The sequence below is a fragment of the Stegastes partitus genome, unplaced genomic scaffold (assembly GCF_000690725.1).
Source record: "Stegastes partitus isolate 25-593 unplaced genomic scaffold, Stegastes_partitus-1.0.2 Scaffold833, whole genome shotgun sequence".
In the NCBI taxonomy this organism is placed as follows: domain Eukaryota; kingdom Metazoa; phylum Chordata; class Actinopteri; family Pomacentridae; genus Stegastes; species Stegastes partitus.
Window position 1 is genome coordinate 288,973 of NW_007578564.1, and position 24,382 is coordinate 313,354.

Here is a 24,382-nt window from a genome sequence, read left to right on the forward strand (position 1 = left end):
CGAGTTTTTCAGCTGCTGAGGTGAGTTGAAGGCAGACGTTTGTGTGAGCAGCTGTCGACACTGGAGAGAAATGAAAGGTTTTAACAATTTACTGCGATTTTACAGATTTTTCCTGTTTTGAAAAAAAAAAAAAGAAAAAAAAATACGAGTTAAACTAGAGAACAACAGCATTAATTTACAAATTAAAACAACAAAAACAGAAGATATTGCCCACATTAAAATCAGTGTTTGGATTTATGGTAATTTGTGTATTTACAAGGTTTTGATATGAAATTACAATTTTTTTACTGTATTTAAATCATTAAAAACATCATTATTTTACAGTTATTTGTCAATACTTACTAGAAAAAATATAATTTTTAAGTATTAAAAATGGTAAATAATTTCTTAACTGTTGATTTACATTTTTTTCTGATTTGTGAAATTGCAAAAAAAAAACAAAATGAATATCCATAAATGTACAAGAAAAGTTTACACAAGTTACACAATTTTTACTGGATTTAAATCAGCAACAAGTACCATTATTTTACAGTTAATTGCAACTATTTCAAAGAAAATGTATGAATAAAAAATAATTTAAATGGTGGATTTTTGAAATGTTATTTTCTTCAATTTTATATGTTGTTTGGTTTTTTTTTTTAGCTTACATTTGACTGTAAAACTTCTCTTTTTTTTTTTAATTGTATTTAAATCTCCCAAAAAGTTTTTTTTTTTTTTTTTTTTTTTAGTTTTCATAATCAAGTCCAGAGATCAGGTGGCCAATCTGAAAATAAATCAAAACTGAGTTAAGATTTAAAATATTTTTTCAATTTATATATTTATTTACTTGTTTACTTTTTTCTCATTTCGTTAAATTACAAATTCTAACTAGTGCAAGAAGAAAAGCATTTATTTACATGTTAACTCTAAATAACAGTCCAAGGCTATAAATAATGTCCACATCAGAAATATAAAATTATCTATAACATTTAAAATTAAAATTTACTGTTTTTAAATAAGCTCATAATATCATTATTTTACAGATACTGGCAATTTATTTATTTTTTTTTCCAACAGTTTTTATAGTTTTTTTTTTATTTTTTTATTTTTTTAACTTTACAGTATTCCACTGTTGTTGTTTTACTTATTTTTTTCTGACCCTCTTTCTGCCAGATTTTCACAGTTTCTTCAAACAGAGTTTTGCTTTTGTAGTGCAGCAGAGCGAGTCGGCCCAAGCAGCAGATGTGTTCAGCGTTGTGTCATAGAGGAATGAAGATAAATGTGATAAATCTGTGGCTTGCAGACGGCCTTCCTACGCGACTCCTCGCGCCGCTTCACCCTCTCCGGTCCCGACATTCCTTCCTCGCGCCGCTGTGATGTGACACAGTGTCGCTGAACGGAGGAAATTTCACACAGCTCACCTAGCGTGACCTGAACTTCTCATTAACGCTGAGACGGACGGTCGGGGGGGAATTTCTGCTGGTGGAAACGAGAGATAAAAGCGCTGATGAAGTGTAGAAATAAAGTTGGAATCGTCTTGATATTTTATAGCTGCTCTGTTTTCCTTCTCCTCCTCCTCCTCCTCTCGCCTCTCTGGCTCCAGTTCTTCTCTTATCTTTCCCCACTTATGCGTCTCTTATCTCTTCTACGATCCCTATCAGCTCTGCTTTTATTGTGTCACTGCTTTTTACTGCTGAGCATTAGCATCGCTCCTGATGATCTTTAATCACTTTATGTTGTCTCTGTGAGGCTGTTTAGATAAAGGCTAGATGGTCACCGTGCGGCAGATTTAGATGCGTGTATAATTGAGATTTATATGTTTGCAGGATAGTTTTTCTCCCACGAATATTATGTTCTGACAGAAAGGAATGTGGCTGTTTCACTGCTGAAGCTGCAGCGATTAATCAGTTAGTTGTCACCTATTACATTTTCATAGATTTTCTAATTGCAGCTTCTTAAATTTAATTTTTTTTCCTCTTTTATGACAGTAAACTGAATATTTCTGGCTTGCGGAGATAACAAAACATTAGAGGACATCATGTTGGGCTTTGGGAATCACTGATCATTCAATTTTAGTAGTTTGCAAACTAAAATCTACATGATTTATTTTTAAAAATATAATTTCTGCAGATTTGTGCATCACCGCTCATGTTTGCATTGAACTTCACTCTGCAAATATCAGATTTAGTACATCGTAAATCAACCATTTGCTGTTTGAATGTGTGACTGTAAATTTCTTCTTTTATATGTGCTTTATAGATTATTCAAACATGATTGTGCTACTACAGTGTAGCTGCTACTGCTAATGTTAGCTGCTAGCTTATGTAGCTTCTCTGTGCGAGCGCATGGTGAGCTTAGAACTCTCTAGAAGTTTCAAATATGGGGTGATTCGACTCTTTCTCTGCCCGAACAGATTGTAAATTAGTCGTTAAAATGCCTCACAAATTCACATTTGGGACTTTAGCTGCTCAGTAAACATGCAAGCGCCACTTAGCAAAACTTGCAAACTAGCGAGATGACATTTAAGGTTCTTTGTCAGAGCATTTTATCTTTACATAGCAGATAATTGTTTGCTGCTACATTAACATTCCATTTGTGTTCACAGTCTTGCATATTACACCTTTAAGTTACAATAAAAATGTGGAAGTAATAGTGTCGTTACAGCGTGCTTTTAAATGTGCGACGGTTTGTGTTATGAAGTCGTATTTCAGTGTTGTGAAGTCGTGACAAAGACAGCAGCGTTGTGGTGTTCATGGCCTCGGGTGTGGTGCAGATTTTCCAGCGTATTTTACAAAGATAATTCAGAATATTCAAAGCATAACTGTGTAATAATCATAAGAATAATCTTTATTTAAAGGGCATGTTTCAAGATCCAAGTGCTTCCGAGGCAAGGAAATAGAACAGACAAGTCATAAAATCTTCAGAATTTAAAAGAAATTTTAAAAAACACAACATAAACAACGGGATCGAAGACAGTTTAAAGGAAACAAACACGTAAAATTAGGAAGGGCTCACAGATAAAGATATGTTTAGGTAGAAGTTTAGACATGTCCTTTGGCAGATCCAAGGCCCTGACCGCTACAACTCAGTCGCCTTTAGTTTATAGTCGGGCGTACTGGTTAATATGGTACTAAAAGTCGAGAAAGCCTTAAAAGTAACCAGTAAAACCTCAACATCTGACCTAAAACACACCAGGAGCCATTGTAAAGTTGTTAAAACAGGGGTAACGTAGCAGCAGTGCATCAGATTAATGGACAATCTGACCTTTAGCAAGCGAAAAAAAAAAAATTCCAAGAATAACCCCAAAAACGACAAAAAAAAGGCAAAAAAAAATCAAAACAAAGGGGAAAAAAACAAGAAAAAAAAACCCAAAAGACACACAGGACAAAAAGACAAAATGTAGAAAACCTGGAAAAGCATCAATCAGACGATGATCCCGTTTCTACCAGGATCCTGCTGCTTATGTTTTTGTTGCAGGAGGAATTTTCTCAAGCCGATCCAGATAGTGTACAGTTACTCTTACCTCACCGTGTGTGTGTGTGTGTGTGTGTGTCGTCCACATATTTGTTTCAGCGCTTGAAAGCTGCGAGCCAACAAAGGCCGCCGTCCATCTGCTGCGCCGACAGATCGAAGCATAAAGGCTCAAACGTCGCAGCTCTCCTGAAACTCTACGTGTGTTTGAATAATTCACACTTCTAGGTTTACACGGCCGGAGGGCAGGTGAGGTAATGTGGACATGACGGTGTTTGCTGCAGCCGCGAGGAAGGTGGGACTCTATAGCTTGACGGAGCCAACAATCCCGTATTGGTTTTGGTCGGGTGCCCAGCTTTACTTTGGCTCCGGCGACTGAAGCGTTTACGACTTTTATGATAATAAAAACACATTTGGTGTCTTTTTTTTTTTGCGGTTTCCTCCTGCTTACACGCACCTTAAAACTTTCAGATCTTCAGCTCAACAATGGCGCTTCCTTTGGCGAGCGCGAATAAAAACCAACCGGCGTCCACCCCCTCTTCCTTTATGATGAAAATGAACTGCGGCGGCCGTCTGCAGCTCCGCTTGCCGCTTCCTGCCGACACACAAACGCACTCCGCAGACATCCTTCCCACCGAACACATATTTCCGAGTCATTAGCGGCTCTTTCTGACAGCGTTAAAGGTGTTTTCTCGACTTGAGCGTAACTCAATCTGATCAGCGAGGCTCTTGATCCCCGCTGCAGGGCGGTGGAGTCATCATGCCGGCGTTGACAGGTGCAGACAGAGGTGTCGGTGTGGGGCAGGATTTTTTTTATTTTTTTTTATTTTGTGTGCGTTCCCGTGCGTGTGTTCGCCTCATCTTTTGTGGCGAGTCGCGGGGATCAAGTGCGTCGCCATGGCTGCGGCAAGCCTATCGCCCCTGGAGACGACACCTTAAAGGGAGGGAATCTTCGGCAGCCGGGAGTCGGGCCCGGGGTAAATAGGAGACTCTCATGGGGCCCCTCGGAGCGAAGGGCCGAGCCAGCTTTAAAACCGGGGCTCAGAAAGAAGCCTGAAACTCTATACAGTCCTACAGGCGCTCTCAGTGAACCGAACTGCTCTGTTCAGGTGTATCTGTGGAAAAATTAGAAGGAAATCAGGCTTTGGAGGGTTGAAATCGCTCAAAGATGTACAATGTGAAGCCAAAGTGTTCCCAAAGCAGGATTATCATCAGCACAAGATGTTCTTGTGTTTGCCGAAAGTGGAAAAACGTGAACTTTTTGATTGTTTTGGACGTCTTAGAGTAACTTCTGAAAGTAAAATCCACACCCAATCTCCACTAAATCCCATTCCTGTACACCTGAACTGCTTCTCGATTACATTTTGAATGGATTTCACTTTGAAGCAAATGTGTTTTCTCATCTATGATAGTAAAAACTTTCAGTTTTATTTAACCACAGAGAGGAAGGATGAAGGCCGAAGCTTTTCTTCCACTTAAGTTTCATTTTTACTCGTTGTGTACTTTCAGTTTTCACCCTGTTTGGTTTAGACAGCCCAAACTAACTGGTTAGGTTTAGATACATATCAGGCTTTGGTCACCACTTTCACACTGATGACTGCATGTCAGGAGTTTGGTTAACTTTAGGAACCAAAACTACATGGTTAGGTTTCGAAAAGCCTGACAGTTTGGGTTAAACTACAACCCGTTCACTTCATGTTTGACGCTTCTCCTTTATTTTCTGGTTAACCAGGTTGAAAAGTCCCATTATAAGTGAAGAAATGTTAATTGTAAACATATTTATGATGCTAAAGAAACAAACTTAATCTTGCAGAAATAAGTTTCTCATGCAGTTCTACCTTATTTGACAGAAATCCGTGCACTTTTCTGTCATTTTTAAGGGTTTTCTGAACTAAAATATCTAATATTCTTGAACAAATGACACAACAATCAACCAAAGTAGCTAAAAAATCAAATGTAGACATCATTTTTGCGTTGGAGATTTTCCTTTGCTGCTGATTAAACCATTAAACCATAGCCTCTTTTGAGGAAAAACCCTGTTGAGCAACCAAAACTTCCAGCATCTTCCTGGAGAGACTGTCTGCAAATTCTCATCGTATGTCTGCGTTTAAACGACTATGCGTTATGTGACCGCTGCATTTCCCCTCCATCTTGGATTGTGGCCATTCTGAATCAATACATGCACTTTCTGATGTGGCTGGACAACATGTTGTAAGTTCTGATATGCAAGGCAGGATGCAGCAACAGAGGAGTCTAATATTCAGCAAAAAAGTCAAATAGATGGAGAAACTCACTACTTTTCCAGTGATATGGATGTTCTTCGTGGCAGAATCGGAAAAAACCGGGTACAGTTTTGCACAGAAAGCGGTCGTGTTTGTCAAAGCTCTGTTAGCACAAGCTTAGTAGATGTTGGCGTTGTTGTGTTAAGTAAAATAACAGAAGATTTACTGCAAGGAAGAGAGAATACGAAGCAAAACTGACTCTTTCTCTTTATGTTTGAGCTTCATTTGTAAGGCTGAATTCAGATTTTTACTCTCAGTACGTTACTCACATAAACAATATGCATTACTGACACATTTCTTTACACAGATCAGATTTACATGAACTTGTAAATGCAGTTTAGCTCCTGCTGCGTGAATCCATCCGTCAGTTAACAGCAGCTCTCCTGAGAGTTGGGCTTGCGGTCCATTGTGTCCAATATCTGGGTATCTGTCGCTCTCTCTCTCCTGTTTTGCTTCTTGCCTTTCTCCGTCTTTATCTCGTCTTCCTCGCTCGGCCGGACTCAAAAGAGACGATAAGACTGTAATCAGAGTTACTACACATTCAGTTAAAAAAAAAAACTGCCTTTTGTTGAACTCGAGAGCCGTTTATTCACGAACGCTGTCGCACTTTCCGTTTTCCCCGCTGCTCGGGAAAAAGCAATTTGAGTCATTGTTTGACTCGGTCGTTTGATTTTTATTCTAACTTTACTGAAATAGTTGAAGGGAAAAATTCTCTTGCATAATCAGAAGGACGCAGCGTAAAAATGTAAAAGCAGACAAATGAAAGATCCCTTTTGTGATTTATTGAAGTTTTTTTTTAATCTGATTTTGGAGGAATTTGTTTCATCTCAAGGAACAGTTTCAATTCGTCGTCCAATCAAGTTGCAGCACTTTTTGTGCTTTCAGTGTATTTTCACATGCAACTGTTGAGTTTCTTTTGGCTTTTTGTGCTTCTTTCTTCTCTTTGCCAACATTTTCTACACTTTCCGGCTCTGAGTTTTGCTGCTTTCACATGAAAACATCCTCCTTAAAGCCCACAGGGGACGTTCATGCGTATTTCTCAGCATCCTAATGCATCGAAAGCACTCATAACGATCGGGAGCATTTTTTAAAAATACAAACGTGACCAGCCCGACGGGAGGAGGCGGCAACCCAGCGGCTGTCTGGTGTCTGTGGTTGCCATGGAGACGTCAGGAAGTGTCGGGAGGGGGAGGGGAGGGTAGAGATACACCTGGAGATACCTGCGCGGAGGGTTAACTGGCAGGTCGCCAGGGACAGGGGTGCGGTTTCCTACCAGCATGATTGCTATACAAGTTCCACGTACAAGGTGATTATAGGTTACTGACACACATGTTGGCGAGGCTGCAGGAGTTTTATGTCGACGGCGAGGAAGAGAGTCAATAAACAGGTTTTTGTAAAGTAGAATCTTAGATATTAGAGTTGAAAATAAACAGAGATGAAAAAATAAGTCACGTTGTGTTATTTCGAGCAAAAACATCAAATATTTGATGATTCCAGCTGCTCAAATGTGAGAATTTCTTGGTCGTACGTTGTTGTATTTTGGGTTTTGGAGCGTTTGCTGGACAACAAAAGATGACATTTCCATTGACTTTAGGGAATTCTGGTTGACTTTTATCACTGTTTTGCGATGTTTTATAAACCAAGTANGTCACTTAAGAATTCACAAAAAATGCACATTTGTTTGAACAAGATTCCTGTCAAGAAAACAAAAAAATGTAATTTTTTGAGCACAAATGTGAAGCTTCATGTAACTCAGCTACAACAAACAGTCACATGACAAAAGTTTGAGGACTTTATCGGCGAAGCTCGGCTGAACTGCAGGCTGTGCTTAAACAGAGCAGATGCAAAAGTGTGAAAACAACTTAAAAGTCTATTAATTAAAATGTCTACTGTGTAAGATCGTATGTTTTTGAAACATCAGCAGCATCTGTGGCCACTTGTGAGATGTGTTGTACATGTTAATTCCAGTTTTATTCAACTACTATACAATAAATAATGAAAATTCCACCTTTTATCAGAGCCATAAACTGTAAAAACAGGAAAAAAATCATTGCATTTTCAACTGATGGTCCTTGAATTAATCTTGTGTGACTTTGGAAAACTTAACCAAATCTGACCATAAAAACTAGGATATTTTATCATGTTTCATTTAAAAATTCACCAAAAATTAAACATTTGCACCAACAAGATTCTGCCAAAAACAAAAAATTGTACATTTTTTAGCACAACTATAAATCCTTACATGACTCAGCTGCAGCCAACATTCACACGGCAAAAAATCAGAGTCTTTGTCGACTGAACTCAGCTGAACTGCAGTTTTTGGTTTTTGAAAGATTTCTGCCATTATAACTGTGTCATCCTGCACAGAAGACATTCCTGACTTCTCTCTACTTCTAGTCATGGTTGTGTTGTTTCCATAGCGATGCAGTACTTTATGTTGCAGTTAAAAATGAGCCCACAGTGAGTTTAAAACTATGTCAGGAGCACAAAAACGCCCAGAAACTGGTTGGGAGTTCAGAGGGTTAAACACTATGAGGAGAAAGGTTTCGTGGTTTTATTCACTCATCAGCATCATTCTAACACGTTACCATCATTACCGACTGCTGCGGTATGTAAACACTCTCTCATCCTGTGTGTCACTGTCATGTAACCGCCTTCGTCGACACGCTAAAGCCGGATTTCAGGCCTTTCGGATTCCTGTCGAGGAATGTTCCCTCCGTTTTTCCTGCTGTAAATTTCACCTGCTCGTCGTGCAGCGTAGTATTTCACAGCGTGATATAAATCAGCCACAGACACCTTTGTCCGAAGGCGGCGGCGCATGAGTTGTAGCCCATTGTGAGAGGGAGTGGGCACGGAGGAGATTAGGCTTCGGATGCTGTTATTGTCGGTGACTTGTGGCGAATTTAACCGCAGACGCTTTTGTAAAAAGTTTTTCTGCCGCAGGAGCAGAGACGTAAAACCTGGACCTGCACACACGAAGCTAACACTGCACATGTTTGACTCGATTGAGACGTCTCCGGAGCTTGCATGGATGATGGTGCTCTAACAGTGACTCAGTGATGTGGCTTGGTTGTGGGCTGCAGCTCTAACGCGGTGTCTCTCTCTCACGGTGTCTCTCTCCCAGGAAGGGGGGAGTCTGGTGGACTCCAGCGGGGCTCTGCGGCTCCCGCTCTATACCGCCTGGCTGGAGCTCAATCAGAAGGAGGTAACCTCTGACCTCTAGCCTAGTCCCCCCGACTGGTGCTTTCCCCCCCTCACTGGGTCTCATTTAGTCTGCTTTCCTAGCCTGCTGTTGGCTCTGGTTTAGTGCGGCTCTGGTCCGGTCTAGAAGATGCTGCAGTAGCTGGTGTGGTTGTGGTTCGTCGGTCTGGCTGTAGAAGGTCTCTGGACTTTGATGTCGTGTCGTCTGGCTTTCTTCTTCCTCTTTTCCTTCAGATGTGATGCGCCACTTTTGGGGGCCGGAGTCCCAAAAGCCCCGGAGCGCATCATGACTTTAAGGTGGAGTTTTCCAGCAAACAAGCACAAGTTCTGTTTGCATACAGAGGTTCTGTACTTAATCCTCTGAACTCCAAGCAGTTTCTGGGCATTGGTTTTGTTTGTCTCTGTCACATTTTTACCCACTGTGGACTCATTTTTTGAGGGAAACAGCACAACCACGGCCAGAAGGAGAAAGAACCTGTTGTTTGTGTAGAATGACACAATTCTTGTTGAATAAATTATATAAAAAAGAAGAAATTAAAGTTGAATTTCTTTAATTATTTCTTATTTTAAACTGAAAAACACTGGAATCAGTGTGTCCAAGATTTTCTCCAAGTGTCCACATGTGTTAATAATACTGGAAAAAATGGGAACTCTAGATAATATAGATGTTTAATTCGCTCCCATACTTATCTCGTATCTTTCTTATGGAAACACTGCCTGCACGTCAACCGAAAATTCTCAGATTTTTTTCTCATGACAGGTTGGTCACAACTGAATTTCTAAAAGTTGTCCAGTTGCGCTGAAAAGCACAGAATTTTTAGGTTTTTACAGAATATGGTTACTGCAAATGGTTCATTTTTTTAGCAAATTTCTAATTGCTAAGACATGTAAAGAAAAAAACTTCATGGTATGTCACAGATGAGACGTTCAAGTACCGTCAGAAAGTTTAAAATCCAATAGTTTTCTCTGTTTTTGTGTCGTTTCTGGTTCTGATAAATGTTGTCAGTTTTGGTGATTTTAGAAAGACAGCACGCCTTTCAAGCCTGTGGGATTATTTTGGGATTCAGAGGGTTAAAGTGTGATTAAAACTCTTCCAAATCCGACTGTTCGTATCATTTTAATGGTATGTCGTCTTCACCACCTTTATCTTAACCTGTTACCACCTCTAGCCGTCTACCAGTGGAAGGAATGTTTGTAATGCCGTCTCTGAGTTTGTGCATCAACAGAAACGAGATCACGTCTCTCCGCAGCGCTTCGACTGGTCATAAAAACTTGACAANTGGTTGACTTTTATCACTGTTTTGCGATGTTTTATAAACCAAGTAGTTCATCTGTTAACCTTCTGAACACCAAGTAGTTTCTACAGTAGACGTTTTTTGCTCCTGTCGCATTTTTCCTCACTGTGGGCTCATTTTTCTTGCAACATAAAGTCCTGCATCTCTATGGAAACAGCACAACCATGACTAGAAGTAGAGGGAACTTAAAAATGTCGTCTGTGCAGTTTGACATCATTATAATGGTATGAATCATAATAGGCCCAAAAATGAAAGTTGAATTTCTTTGATTATTTAAAACAAATTGGAATCGGCATGTGCAACATTTCTCAAAGTGTGCACATCTGTTAACAAGACCTGAAAAAAGAAACGCTGACTCCACATATTATAGATGTTTTGCAGCATAGATTTTGACTTTGTCTGCGTCCTTGTCTCCTTCCTGCTTTGTGTAAACACGAGTTCAGCGAAAAAAAATCTCTGAATTTTGCTCACCATACAGTTTGTTGCAACCTTTTTATTTATGTATTTGTTTATTTAGACAGGACAGTGCACATCAATGTACGTACAATCTCACGTTGCAGTAAATACACCGGATCTAGCACAAGGCTAATTTCCATCCGGTGTCCCAGACACGTAAAAGAGAAACACACGTGGATACAAACATTTAAAAGAGCAGAGAGTCGGGCCCCCCTATAGCTCACCCGGTAGAGCGGGCGGCCCATGAACAGGGGCTGTAGTTCCCCGATGCAGCGGTCGTGAGTTCGAATCCCGCTCACGACCCTTTGCTGCAGGTCTGTCCCCATTCTTCTCCCCCCTTTCCTGTCTCCCTCTACTGCACTAAATAAAGGCAAAGGCCAAAAAATATATATTTAAAAAAAAAAGAGCAGAGAGTAAAAAAAAACAAAAAAAAAGAAAAGAAGAAAGAAAATAACAATTATGATAATAATAAAATAAATAAAAACAACAGTAGTGAAACACAGACAGTGGTGATAACATTGAATTAGTCACTAAAGGCTTTCCATTTTTGCCACAAAGTGCAAAGTTTTTTTTGTTTTTTACAGAATCTGATTTCTACAAACGTTTGGCATATTTTTAAATGAAACATGTAGAGTAAAGTGATTTTGATTAAATATCACACTTTTTAAGCTTACATTTGGTTAAGTTTTCCAACAGAGCATCCCAGATGACTAGTTCAAGGACCATCAGAAAGTTTGAAACCCCATGATCCTTACTGTTTTTACACTCCCTGGCTTGGATAATTGATATAATATTGGTGATCTCTTAACGACACCATATCTTTTAAACACCTCAACAGGCTTTTTTAAAAAAATGGTTTAAAAAGACAATAAAGATCCGTCCAAATGAGATTAGATATGAAACAAAAGACAACACCACTGGCGTCAGAGGTGTTGTGCTTCCTGTCTGTCTTTTGGAAAGTGTGAAAGCTTTTTTTTGTAGAATCCAATCCGTGGAAACAGGGCAGCGACAAACGACAATAAAACTCCCCGCGGGTTAGAAACTATGCCGGGACTCAATCCCACCTGGACCACAGCGGACAGCAGAGCACAACTCTGCTGCTCTTGTTTTATCTTATGTTTTTGCTCGTCTGCCATTTTCTCTTTTGTCTTTTTTTTTCTCTGGCCAGTCCACTTCCCTATTTTTGTCCGTCGCTCTTTCTTTCCTATTTTTCGCCCTCTTTTTTTCCTTCCTTTGTTCGCCTCGTCTCTGCCCCGGCAGTATCACATTACTCTAATCCTATTTATGTAGGAGACAAATACATGAGCACACTGTGTTTCTCCTCGTTTTTTCTCGAGTTCACCAAATTTCCTGAAGCAAGCCGTCACAAAACATTCATCCAATTCTGCTTTTGTCTTTCATTTGTCATCACGGCGCTGTGTTGGTGCACCATCTTGGTCCTTCCTGCTATTGTTCAGCTGGAAAACTTGTTTTTTATGTACATGCTGCACTGCAATAAGTCTTTTTATAATCCGGAGATTTGCTGGTTTGACGGGAGAGAAAACAGGGTGTAAATTCTGTCATTTTACTAGAAATGTGTCGCCATCAACTATATTTATATCTAATAGGTGTTATTTTTACAACCAGTGGAAGCATTTCTCAAATTAAACTCCTGCTCCAAAGCCACTATTGTGAAGGAAGCGCTCCACTGAACTTCGCTCTCAGGTTGGATATTAGAAAAGCGATTTGGTGGCCTGATTTTCTAAGCTGATCCACATTTTCTCAGATCAGCGTTCGCCGGCTGCAGGCCTTGATGGAGGAATTAGCCTACTTTGTAATCATTAGGTGCGAGCTGAGCGCACAATAGGGCTTTTTGTCACGTTTAAGCCGAGCGAGGCCTTCGCGCTCGCGCTCCGAGTCGGCTGAAGTCAAGCTAGACGTTGTTTGTGTAGCGCTGACCCGCACCGGGCGAGCTGCTGTTCCCTCCCGGCCAGCTTTCTCAGATCGGGTGGAAAAGAAACGAAGCATTAAATAGTTTTAGCTAAATTCAGTCAGTCGAGGTAACTTCCCACAACAATGCACTGTAAGGAAGATAACTTTGACATTAAAGGCTTCACATTTGTGGGGAAATTTGGGGGTTTTTCAAGAATTTGGTGAAAGCGAGGGATTCGTTTTTATTGAATTTTTATAAAAGACGTATAGACTGAAGCGATTTTGAGGAAATGTCACACTTTTAAGCTTAGATTGAGTTCGTTTTTGGTTAGTTTTGAAACAGAATGCCACGTACTACGGATACACTGCCTGCAGTTCAACTGAGTTTAGCTGCAAAGTCTTCTTTTGAGCACGTGACTGTTTATCACAACTAAAACCTTCACATTTGTGCCGACACAGAATTGTTTTTGTTTATCAAGAATTTGGTGAAAGCAAACGATTTATTTTTGTCAAATTTTTAACAGAGACATGAAGAATAAAGTGATTTTGGTGAAATATTATACTTTTAAGGTTAGGTTTGGTTAGTTTTCAACACAATCATAGATTTTGCACAAGTTTTTATACGTGTCTTCTGTCTACTTTGTGCAAACACAGCCTGCAGTTCAACCGAGTTTAGCTGATTTTTCGTCATGTGACCGTTTGTCGCAATCAGCTCACTAAAGGCTTCACATTTGTGCAGGGGAGGGCAGAATTTTTTGTTTGTTGTAGATTCTGGTTAGAGCAAACAGTCTATTTTTGTCAGATTTTTAAATGAAATAATGTGAATTTAATGAAATGTCTAAAATTTCAGCTTAGATTAGGACAGATTTGAACAGATAGCTAGTTCATGGACCATCATAAAGCTGAAAGTCCAAATATTCTTTCTGTTTTTACAGGTTTTGACTGAGATAAATGTTGTAATTTTGGTGTTTTCTGAAAGATGAAACCCACCAGCAGGTTTTGGGATTCAGTTTTGACAAACAGAAACAATAAATGTGATTTCTTGTTAGAGAAACCCTATATTCTTGGATTTCAGACTGTTATACACAAATGTTGACGAGTATCTCCTTTACTTTACCCCTCAGCCTAACATCGGCCGTCTGGGCATCCCTCATGGACCCTCTGGAGAAAAGGTTGCCATGGTCGCCGTGGACGACTGCGACATCTCCATGGCGGTTCGCTTCGGGAAGCAGATCGGCAACTACTCCTGCGCCGCTCAGGGCACCCAGACCGGACAGAAGAAGTAAGACGGGAAAAAAAATCTTTACCAGTCAGACGAACATGTCGCACCTCAGGGGGGGGGGGCCTCCGTCAAATTACCTTCATTACCACAGATTACACAACTCGCCTCCTACCGACCGACGCTCCTTTTATCTGCCTAATCTCAGCGCTCATCCTCGCGGCCTCGCTGCTGTCAGACGTGACAACCGAACTAAAAGCTTATCTCAACACGGGCTTTAAAGGATTTACTGTGTGTTTACTACACACCAACCAATTTTTTATTTTTATAGTGTGACAGTTTTTTTTTTTTTGTCTTGTTTTTTTTTTTTAATGAGCCTTTTAGACGAGCCGGCGTGCTGGGACACATTCAGTAAGTGGAGGGTGGAGACGGAGAAAGCTTCAGAAGGAGAGTTAATGAGGTTACATTCCTTCACAAACCTGCTGCAGATGATGCTTTAACTGTGTCACGCTGGGGCATTTAAACATGCTGGGGTGTAAAATGGTGCAAACCTGCCTTCAAGGTTTGGAAATAGCAGGAGCAGGAACTACTTGGCTTTCAGTTTTTGAGAGGAAATCTTTAATCTCTCGTCGCATAACCAGCAAAACTCTGACTATATATAACTTTAAAACAGTTGTCCAGCTTCCAAAAGGTGCTGAGTTCACCTACAAGACATTTTCTCATAGGTTTCAGGGATATGTTGTGATATTTCCATCAGGTTTTACTTGTAAATAAAGTTGTTGAAACAGAAAAAGTGAAACCAGAATACTTAAGTTACCCCTCTCATGCAGTTTCTGGGTGTTTTTTGCCTGTTGGCTCATTTTTTCTTTGCAATAAAGTAAAATTTCAAGTAATATAATGACAAGGGAACTCAAAAATGTCTTTTTGTGCAGCGTTGTAAAGTTATGCTGCTATAAGTCAAAAAAAAGAGAGAAAAAAATGAATTATTTTGATTATTAATTTACAAAAAAAAATGTAAAAACCTGGAATCATGTGCTACAGGTGTTGGTAAAACTGGAAGAAAAAAAACTACAAAAACCTTTTTTTTTTTGCTTTTTACATAATGTGATTAGTACTAAAGAGTATTTTCAAAAACCTTTTTAACTTGATTCACGTAAGTTTTAATTAAGACGTGCAGAATCAAACACTTCTGATATAGTTTTTGTATTTTAAGGCTTAGATTTCGACCATTTTGCAAACAGAACAACACGTCACTTACATGAGTCGTTCAAGAACCGTCATAAAGTTGTAAATCAAATCAAATAACGTGCCTTTCAAACCCTCCAGTGCATTTTGTAGTTAAGAGTGTTAAAGGCCAGAACATTAAAGTCTCCTGTAAAGCCGTAGCTTGACCCATCGCATCATTAGTTGTACTGCTGATCCTGTCAGAAGTCTCCATCATCACTCTGGAGACTCCAACCTGCACAAACATAATATGTTTTTCTGACTTTCATACTTTAAAAATGAACAAAATCACATTATTAATATTCATACGTACAAATTCTGAATGCATTTTTGGGGAAACAGTGCAGAAATGTTTTTCCACAGTTACTCAGTAAAGAAATCTCGATAAGTTAATTGCTAAAAATATCTATTTTTTGTGTACTTATTATTTCCAAAAGGACTCTTTGATTGAGATCCGTGTGTTCCCAGCAGAGGAACAGTGTTTGCGCCACATACGTGCAACTTTTTGCATGTTTTTTTGTGCATTATTGCACCACATGAAAGCCTTTCTGGTGTTTGATGTTGAGTGTTTTACAAGCTCTGGGTGTAATCAGCTTCCTCAGACTATGTTAAACCTGTCTTAGTGAGAGAAACGCTAACAGCGAGCCTTGTGACAGCTTAAAACCTCATTTCACATACATCAGTTACACTCAGGGTCAATGCTGCACCTCTGTTACACCTTCTGGGGTCAACCGAGGACAATTTATTTACTATTTAAACTATATTCCAGAGTGTGTGTCTTTATGTGCAGTTTGTGGACAATCCGAGCGTTTGTCATTATTAGATACTGAGTTTTGCTCTAATGTCGGTCATAATTTCCGTGTGCCTTCTGCAGGTCGCTGGACTTGACCGGTCCGCTGTTGCTCGGTGGAGTTCCCAACCTGCCCGAGGATTTCCCCGTCAGGAACAGAGACTTCGTGGGCTGCATGAGAAACCTGAGCATCGACAGCAAACCCATCGACATGGCGAGCTACATCGCCAACAACGGCACCGCAGCAGGTTCGATATCCGCTCCGTAGGCTCAAACCAGTTCTCTAACAAACTCTTCTACTGATTAAAATTAAATTAAAATAATAATTTGCAGGCTTTTTTAAGGTAAACAGTTGTTAAAGAGTCTAATTCAACACTGAAACAGACTTAAAACTGACTAGTAAGGGTTATTTCTGCACAGAAGCACACATTTAACACACAGATGATAGTATATTTTGTGTTTTTATGTGTTATCTGCTCAGTAGACTTAAACTGCAGCAGTAGAAACAATCCTCATATCTCTGCCAAACTCTGCTGCTGATTAAACTTATCATCAGCACAGTATATACTAACTTTCCAGGATTTTCAAGGGCACAACACCAGACTAATTCAACACTAAAACACACTGAAAACTACATCTAACACCCAGATGACACAACATTTTGTGTGCCTTTCTGTGTTTAACATCCAGGTTGTGCAGCAAAGAAGAACTTTTGCACGACTGAAGTGTGTCAGAACGGAGGAGTGTGCGTCAGCAAGTGGAACACCTACAGCTGCGACTGTCCGACCGGCTACGGAGGCAAGAACTGCGAACAAGGTGAGAAATATTTGATGCATGTTTTAGGTTTTTGTGATTTAAAAATTCAAGCAATCAAACAGTGAGTAGAGTTTATGTGTGAGGATGTTTGCATGCACATTTCTGCAGTTTCAAAAAAAGACACGTTGGCGGGTGAACTTGCATGTGTTTGCTTGCTCGCCTCGTGTGTTTACATACAGCAGGAGTGCCTTCCAGAAAATAGTAGGAGATCAAATGGGATAAGAGCAAAACCTCCTCTGACTCACTGTGACTCATGGAAAGTCACAATGAAGACGAAGGAGGCCTCTGCTCGTCATTGTGAAGCCACTTGACATGGCCTCGGGTTCGGAGTTTTATTTGGACAAAGAGCCAACTCTGACTCACTCGTCAAAACCTGAACCCAAAGGATGAAAAAAAACACTGACCCTGATGTGTGACAAGCTGCTCAGATAGATGCACAGATAAACAGCGAGGGGTCGTGAATCTGGCAGCGCTTCCTTGTTAGCTAAAGGGAACTTAAAAGCATTTCTGCCTGCCAACGGTGTTGTTATTTACACTCCGTAAGCCCCTCTCGTGTTCGTGTTGCGGTAAGGAGAGAGCTTTGATTTGTCGCTGCAGGGCGAGCTTCCAGACAATGTGTGAACGTGTGAATACCTCTTGTGTTATGAGGTAGCCGCCCAGCCAGCGCCAGGCCCCGGTATCCGGTATCTGAACTGGGCCAGGATCACAGCGAGCCGGGAAGAGCTTCTTGGCTGCTCCGCTGCTTGTTGACACGTTGGGTTTGAGGCTTCGCGCTGTTTCGCTGCCACGTGGAAACGGGAGATTTTCTTGTTGTGCGTAAACGAAGCTGCCAGAATCATCCAGACTGGACGGACATAAAACCCAATAGAAGTCACCCACCGGGCTTAGTTTTCCTCCCGTCTTTTAGATCATTCTGTTGGAATCGTAGTTCTGTTAGATCAGGTTGCAGCTGACACCAGTTTTTAAAGAAAATGAAACACATATTCTGGGCTGAATAGAACGAGTAATAACTGGAAACCTCTTCTAAAGCCTGAATCTCTGGACTCGTATCAGCTGAGATGTTGTAATAATAAAGCATCTGTGCTCCAAAACCACCCAGTGGGTTTTACAAGGCATGTCATTTTTAAAAACTGACAGAATTACACCATTTATCAGAGCCAGAAACCAGAAAACAGAATTATCAGAGTCCATAAACTGCTAATTTGTGACCTAGTGTTTTGCAAAATGATCAAAATCTGAAATAAATAAAATATGACAAAAAAAAAAACGGTTGCCCAAAACAAAATCCGGAAAAAACCAAAAAATCCGCAACCCTCCGCACAAACAAGAAACCAACAAGCAACCAACTTCAAACAAAAAAACGGGGAAAAAAAAATCCGGGAATTTTCCGCCGAAACGCAAGCAAGGGTCAAAAAAAAGAAAAAAAAAAAAAAAAAGGAAAAAAAAAAAAAAAAAAAAGAAAAAAAAAGTTTTTTCCAGTCATTGCACTTGGACTCGAGAACCAATTTGTTGTCCAGACCTGGGGAAAACTTTGCTGTGCATGCTCTACCACACTTTGTGAACTTCACTCTGGCTCTTGCTGAATGGAAAGACTCAGAAAACAAAGAAATAAAGAATTAAGACACTTAAAATTTGCTAAATGAGGAAGATTGTTATAAAATTTCATCATTTTGTGATTTAACCCTCTCAGAATTGTCTATTTTTTAGCTGCCCTGACTGAAATATCTTAAATAATTCAAACTTTGTAGCTCTGTCACTGTCGAATGTTGTGGTTTAGAGTGAAATATGTTAAATTGAACTTTCTCTTTATTAAATATTTTAGCCCTACACAGAGTGCAAACAACACAGAGTGCAACTACACAGGACAGCTCATGTTCATGTCATACAGATGGTTGTATATTATACAGTGGATGTAAATGTAGAATTTGCAAAAGAGGCATGTGTACAAGTATGCAAACTGGATAGTATGACTATATTTGTACAATCTCAGTGTTGATAGAGTAATATACATCTTTAAAAAAAAGTTCTGAGTCTTGATGAAGTCACTGAATACCGACTGTTCTTATGTGCACTTTAAGCTCTGACAAAGTCATCAGACTAAAAACCTCTGCAGTTACAGCTACCTGGAACAAATATGTGCTTTGTTTCATAATTACAGCTTGTGTATGAGCGTATTTGGGAATACTTTGGTTAAAATTTGTGCCCCGAGGAGCAGAGAACATACAGAATATGCTGTGGATTACACAGGATGAAGCTCCACTGAAAGGTTGAAGAGATTTTGACATCTACGAGAGCTCATGAAGAACGGGTTTTGTGTGGATTTTAGGAACGCCTCGAGACACTGGATGTGTGCTTAAGAATTATTAGGTAGTAATCCGTTAGAGATTAAGTCGTAATTATATCACATGCAGGAAAAACTTGATTGTATCTGAGTATAAAGATGTTTTTCCCATCAACTGTTTTCAGTCGCCGATGTCTCTAAATACCGTTTACTCTCTGTTCACTTGACTCAAGAGAGTATTTATAATGGACATGAGGGTTCAATGCCTCCTGTTGAAAGTTTTGTATGCAGTGAAGCAACAGCTCCTTCTTTTAGATTTTCTATGAAGTCAGTGACCTAAATCTTGCACTGATCCGTCCATACAATGCTTCTCATAGCACCTTTAAACCGATTTAAAATCCAACACTAATCAAGTTTCGACCACCGCCTGACTCTTTTGCCTCCTCCTGTCTCGTCTCTCTCCAGTGATGCCGTCTCCTCAGTTCTTCGACGGCCAGGCTCTGGTGTCCTGGAGCGATCCAGACGTCACCGTCGCTGTTCCCTGGTACATGGGCCTCATGTTCCGCACCAGGCAGCCCACCGGGACCCTGATGCAGGCCAACGCCGGACCCTCGTCCACCATCAACCTCATGGTGAGATTTCTCAGAAAATTATAGCCAAAAAAAAGGTTCATCAGCATCAGCCCTCGAGTACAACGTTTTAGAATTTATTCATCCACAGTGGATATATAGGTCCCATATGGTGTAAATCTATTTCTATTGTGTTTTGTATGTCTTAAGAACTTGTAGGTGTAAAATAAAAGCTGTGAAGATTTGTGTTGCTCCCACTCAACTAGAAAGTCTCTTCGCTTTGCAAGCCAGTAAGAATTTATTTAAATTTCTATGTAAAAACTGAGGAACCAATCGTCAATGAGCTAAACATTTGCATACCAAGCAAGAATGAACAGCTGCCTCTCAGTCCACCAGATTTATTTACTCTCTAGAGATGCTTCTGCTAAATCTAAAATGCTTAAACTACAAGCAAAGCTCCCTCCTTCTGTTGGCTGCAAGAGTGAACACAAGAGTCCTCGTGCATTCCCAACATCCGAGGAACTGAAGACACAGTGGATTAGCTGCTCTTTATGCTCACGTCTGCTGCTATTATTTACTACAGCATTCTCAATAAGGCTGTTTTCTTTCGCATATTATACTGTTTCTGTTGTCAGACAACGAAAAAAGTATGAAACTATGACTGAAACGCAGCCCATTAACACTACATGTTCACCATCTGTAATTCCATTCAGAATGATCAGAGAGAAAGTTAGAATCAATTGAAACAATCGCAGCTGCAGAGAGAGTTTTCTTCCTGAAGGGGGTGTGGACAGCAGCAGCTCAGCCGAATTTAAAGCTACAGACGCTGAAACAACCCTTTTAGAAAACCAGGAGTTATACAGTCATGGTGGAATTAACCCTCTTGCCAGTATTTTGAGCTGAAAAATTAAAGGGTGTATTCTGGGAGACCTTCATTAATTTGCAGAAAAGAAACATGATCTGGGACCTTTAGGATTGAATAGTCAGTAAAGTCAAATAGCTACGAGCCAAGAGGCTATAAAGTTGAAGCTGCCGTCTCGTCATTACGTTTTTCTATCTTCCACCATGCAGGTGAGTGAGCAGCAGGTCCGCATGGAAGTGTTTCTGAGGCAGAAGCTGGTGGCGTCGCTGAGCTTCCCCCAAGTTCGCGTCAATGATGGCGAGTGGCACCACTTGCTGGTCGAACTGAAGAGCATCAAAGACGGGAAGGACATCAAGTACATGGCTGCTGTGTCCCTGGACTACGGCATGTACCAGGTACAGGACACATCAAGAGGAGAACCGGCTTTACAGGAAGTGATGAAAGAAAGTGACAAATGTTCTCATTTTCTGTTCTGTATTGTTGAGCAGATGTCGGTGGAGATCGGTAACGAGCTGCCAGGTCTGAAGCTGCGAACGCTTCATGTTGGAGGTTTGCCTGGAGAAGGAAACCATGTCAACAAAGGATTTGTTGGCTGCATACAGGTGGGTGTTTTCCTTTATCTTTACCCGTCCTCTGTTTTTTCTGGTCTCTTCTTTGTATTTTCTTGCGTGTTCTTCATCAACGCGTGCTCTCCATCAGGGCGTACGTATGGGTGAGACGTCCACCAACGTGGCCAACATCAACATGGCTCAGGGCCTGAAGATCCGGGTGGAGGACGGCTGCGACCTGGCCGACCCCTGCGACTCCAACATCTGCCCCGAGAACAGCCACTGCAGCGACGACTGGAGCACCCACACCTGCGTCTGCGATCCAGGTAACGTCCACGAACCCTGACGGACCTCACAAACACTGAGCAAGCGTCTGGGTGTCACTGATCTGTCTTCTTCACTGTCTCTCCTGCAGGTTATTTTGGTAAAGAGTGCGTGGACGCTTGTCACCTCAATCCTTGTGAGCACGTTTCCACATGTGTCCGCAAACCGAGCTCCTCCCACGGCTACACCTGTGAATGTGGACAGAACTTCTACGGCCAGTACTGTGAAAACAAGTAAGTTTCCTTCTGCTACGTACAGGATGCTTGTTTACTTGTCTTTTGGACTTTCTTAAAAACATAATAGCTACTGTTCACTATCTGTAGGTGTTATTAAGTGCATGAAATCTTCAATGAAAGAAGAATTAAGGCAATTTAATTAATTTGCTACAACTTGACTTTCAGTTTCAATCAATCGATGCTGAAATTTGAGTTTAAATTACAAAAATAATTCATTAAGTTGGGGTAATAACCAATATTATTATGTCAACATAACTCATCAAAACAGTGTTTGCAACTTTTAAGTTTTATCTAAATTACTAAATTTGAAGTTTTATCTTGAAACGATGTATTTTATTATGTTAAGTGGCGCATTTGTGTTTACTATCGGTCCATTTATATGCATGCTCCAACAGTTTCAAAGGAAGGGACTTACATGCACCAACATGCACTCACAGCTGGACCAGATGCCAAAACATAGAGCAAAGAAGTTTGGATTCAAACAGCCGTTCTCAAACTTTTTGAGCCATGACCCCCAAGAAAACATAAGTTTGTGTTCGTGACCCCCAATTTGAATTTTTAATATAGCATGAGTAATAACGTTGTTGTTCATGCATTAATGCGTTAAAAATTCATTTGTTAATTCCACAGATTAATCTCTTTACGCTAAAACATTCATTTTCCTTTGAATGAATGAATGAATTTAATTTATTTCGAACAAGAATATAAAAAAAAAGAAAATAATTTTAAAAAGAGCATTAAAAAAGAATAATAATATTGCATAATCAAATCATAATATTAACAAATTCAAAAAAGGAGTGGGAAGAAGTGTACACTTTTAATTTTGACAGCCCTAATGCAACTTTTTAAAAGAAATGTAGGCTTTTTTTTTTTTTGACAATGATCTGGCGACCCCTTGAAATTATCATGGGACCCCAACAGGGGTCCCAACCCCCAGTTTGAGAACCACTGAATTAAGCACTGCTTCTCTGCTAAAGATGTCGTTACTACATTATATCTTCGTCGTTTGCTGCGATAGCAAGACCACCTTTTTGCTCCAAATCTTGCGTGTTGCACCTTTAAAATGCAAAAAGTTGCTCCTTTAAAGTCACCAGCGTTTACACAGACTACAACTTTAACTGCATTTGACCTGCAGGGCATGCATGCAGCTTTTTAAATATCCAGATGTTTCAAACAAAACAGACTGACAGCAGACTCTGCCTCCTGCCGAGACAAATCTCATTAATCTTACTTTGGTTAAGTTTGGCTCTTGCTCGTTTTGTAATGTCTGCCAGTCTTTCAGTGCAGCTTTATTAGTCGGTAATCTGAGCTCGGCAGTGTGTGAGGAGGAGAGGGAGGGAAAGATCAGGAATTAAAAAAGAAATAATCAAAGAATCAGCGATGTGAAAGTTCACCTGAGTTAGTCGGCCCAGTCATTTCCCCCCTGACCCCTATGACACGCATCGCTCAGGAAGCGGGATTCCCCCTCCACGCTCGGCTGGTCCTCCATGGGTGTTTAGTCTCCCTCATCCTGCAGCCCGTCCCCTATCGGATCACATCTCGGCGATGGAGATTGCATCTCTTCTCGAGGGAGAAAAGAGAGTCAGTGTGCGTTTGTTTGACACAAACCGGCTTAAAAGTGTTGTGGAGGAAGTTTATTCTAGATTCATTTCAGTGGCGATAACAGATCGTCAGCTACTGTTTTGATTTGTTTGAGCTGATACCAAACCAGTAACATGTCAACAACCAGGTGCTTTGTGTTGTATGACACTTAAAAAAAAAACATGTTCTCCCAGAAGATCGTAAAGTTAAACATGTGCTTTAGTCATTGTGGCAGCTGAGAGACGGAAACTGGTTTGTCCACCTTTGTGCATTACATGATAAATAAAATGGAATCATAGACAGGAACGTTAGCGTGTGCCAACTTTTGTTGTAGCGTGTAATTATCATACAGTTTCAAAGAAGTAAATACATGTTTGTAATCTGAGGAAAAACACAGTTTTGCACTTGATTCGTTGCTGAAATTTCTTTTTCCACTTACGTAGCGTCAAAGAACATTTTTAAACGTCTCTGTATTTGACAGATTGTGTTTATTTAGCCTCATTTGATCCGTTTTCTTTCAGAGTGGAGAAGCCGTGTCCTCAGGGTTGGTGGGGCAGCCCCGTCTGTGGACCCTGTAACTGTGACACCAGCAGAGGATTCCACAAAGACTGCAACAAGACCACTGGAGAGTGTCGCTGCAAGGTAAACACACACTTAACATTTAACAAGCTAGAATGGTTTCTTTCTGGTGTTTGCCTAATATCTTGAAGATATTTTTCTGTTTCGAGCAAAAGCTGCTCAGTAGTGATGCTCAGGTGGCGGGTGCAGGTAGGTAGGTAGTTGCACATGTTCAAAATGGCGGACAGCACGACCTCAAGGCCTGTGAAAACTCGACTCGTACGTACGGTGAGGTAAAATTAAAACTTTGTAAACCACCATCAAGCATCTGTTTCTACCCCATGGTCTTCAAGAGGATCTCTAGTTCCTTGTGATGGCCCAACTTTTGGATGCTGTTTAGCAAGACAAACCTTGAATCAGTTTTTTTCCCGCAAAAAGTAGAAAATGTGGGCAAAGGCAAAAGCTGTTTCTATCTCTGGACAGTGTTGAAACATCTTTGGATGCAACAACCATGATTGTTTTTTAGCATCACAAAATTATGACCCCACTTTTTCCTAAAGCTAGCGAAGGTGGTTCGGCCCACTTTGGCACCAACCCCCTCATTGATAACTGAGTCCGAGCGCTGCTTTGTCGCTTTTTGAATCATATTTTCTATGCAGCTCTCCCAAACCTGCACATCACTGCTGCTCTCGACAGGATAATGACCACTGTTGCCTCATGGGTAATATTTACAGAGACGTATTGAGACATTTGGAAGAAGAAGTGGCTCAGTTTGGTGT

The 24,382-nt window shown here is 40.4% G+C and overlaps 1 protein-coding gene across 1 annotated transcript in view; it reads left to right on the top strand.

The window, feature by feature from the left end:
• celsr1a (cadherin EGF LAG seven-pass G-type receptor 1a) overlaps positions 1-24,382 on the top strand; it is a 135,106-nt gene that overhangs the window by 84,557 nt on the left and 26,167 nt on the right. Inside the window, exons 7-15 of the mRNA XM_008292801.1 lie at positions 13,720-13,877; positions 15,913-16,076; positions 16,519-16,644; positions 19,391-19,557; positions 20,566-20,751; positions 20,845-20,958; positions 21,056-21,230; positions 21,320-21,461; positions 23,567-23,687. Coding sequence (XP_008291023.1) covers positions 13,720-13,877; positions 15,913-16,076; positions 16,519-16,644; positions 19,391-19,557; positions 20,566-20,751; positions 20,845-20,958; positions 21,056-21,230; positions 21,320-21,461; positions 23,567-23,687 — 1,353 coding nt within the window. The remainder of the gene's footprint in view (positions 1-13,719; positions 13,878-15,912; positions 16,077-16,518; positions 16,645-19,390; positions 19,558-20,565; positions 20,752-20,844; positions 20,959-21,055; positions 21,231-21,319; positions 21,462-23,566; positions 23,688-24,382) is intronic.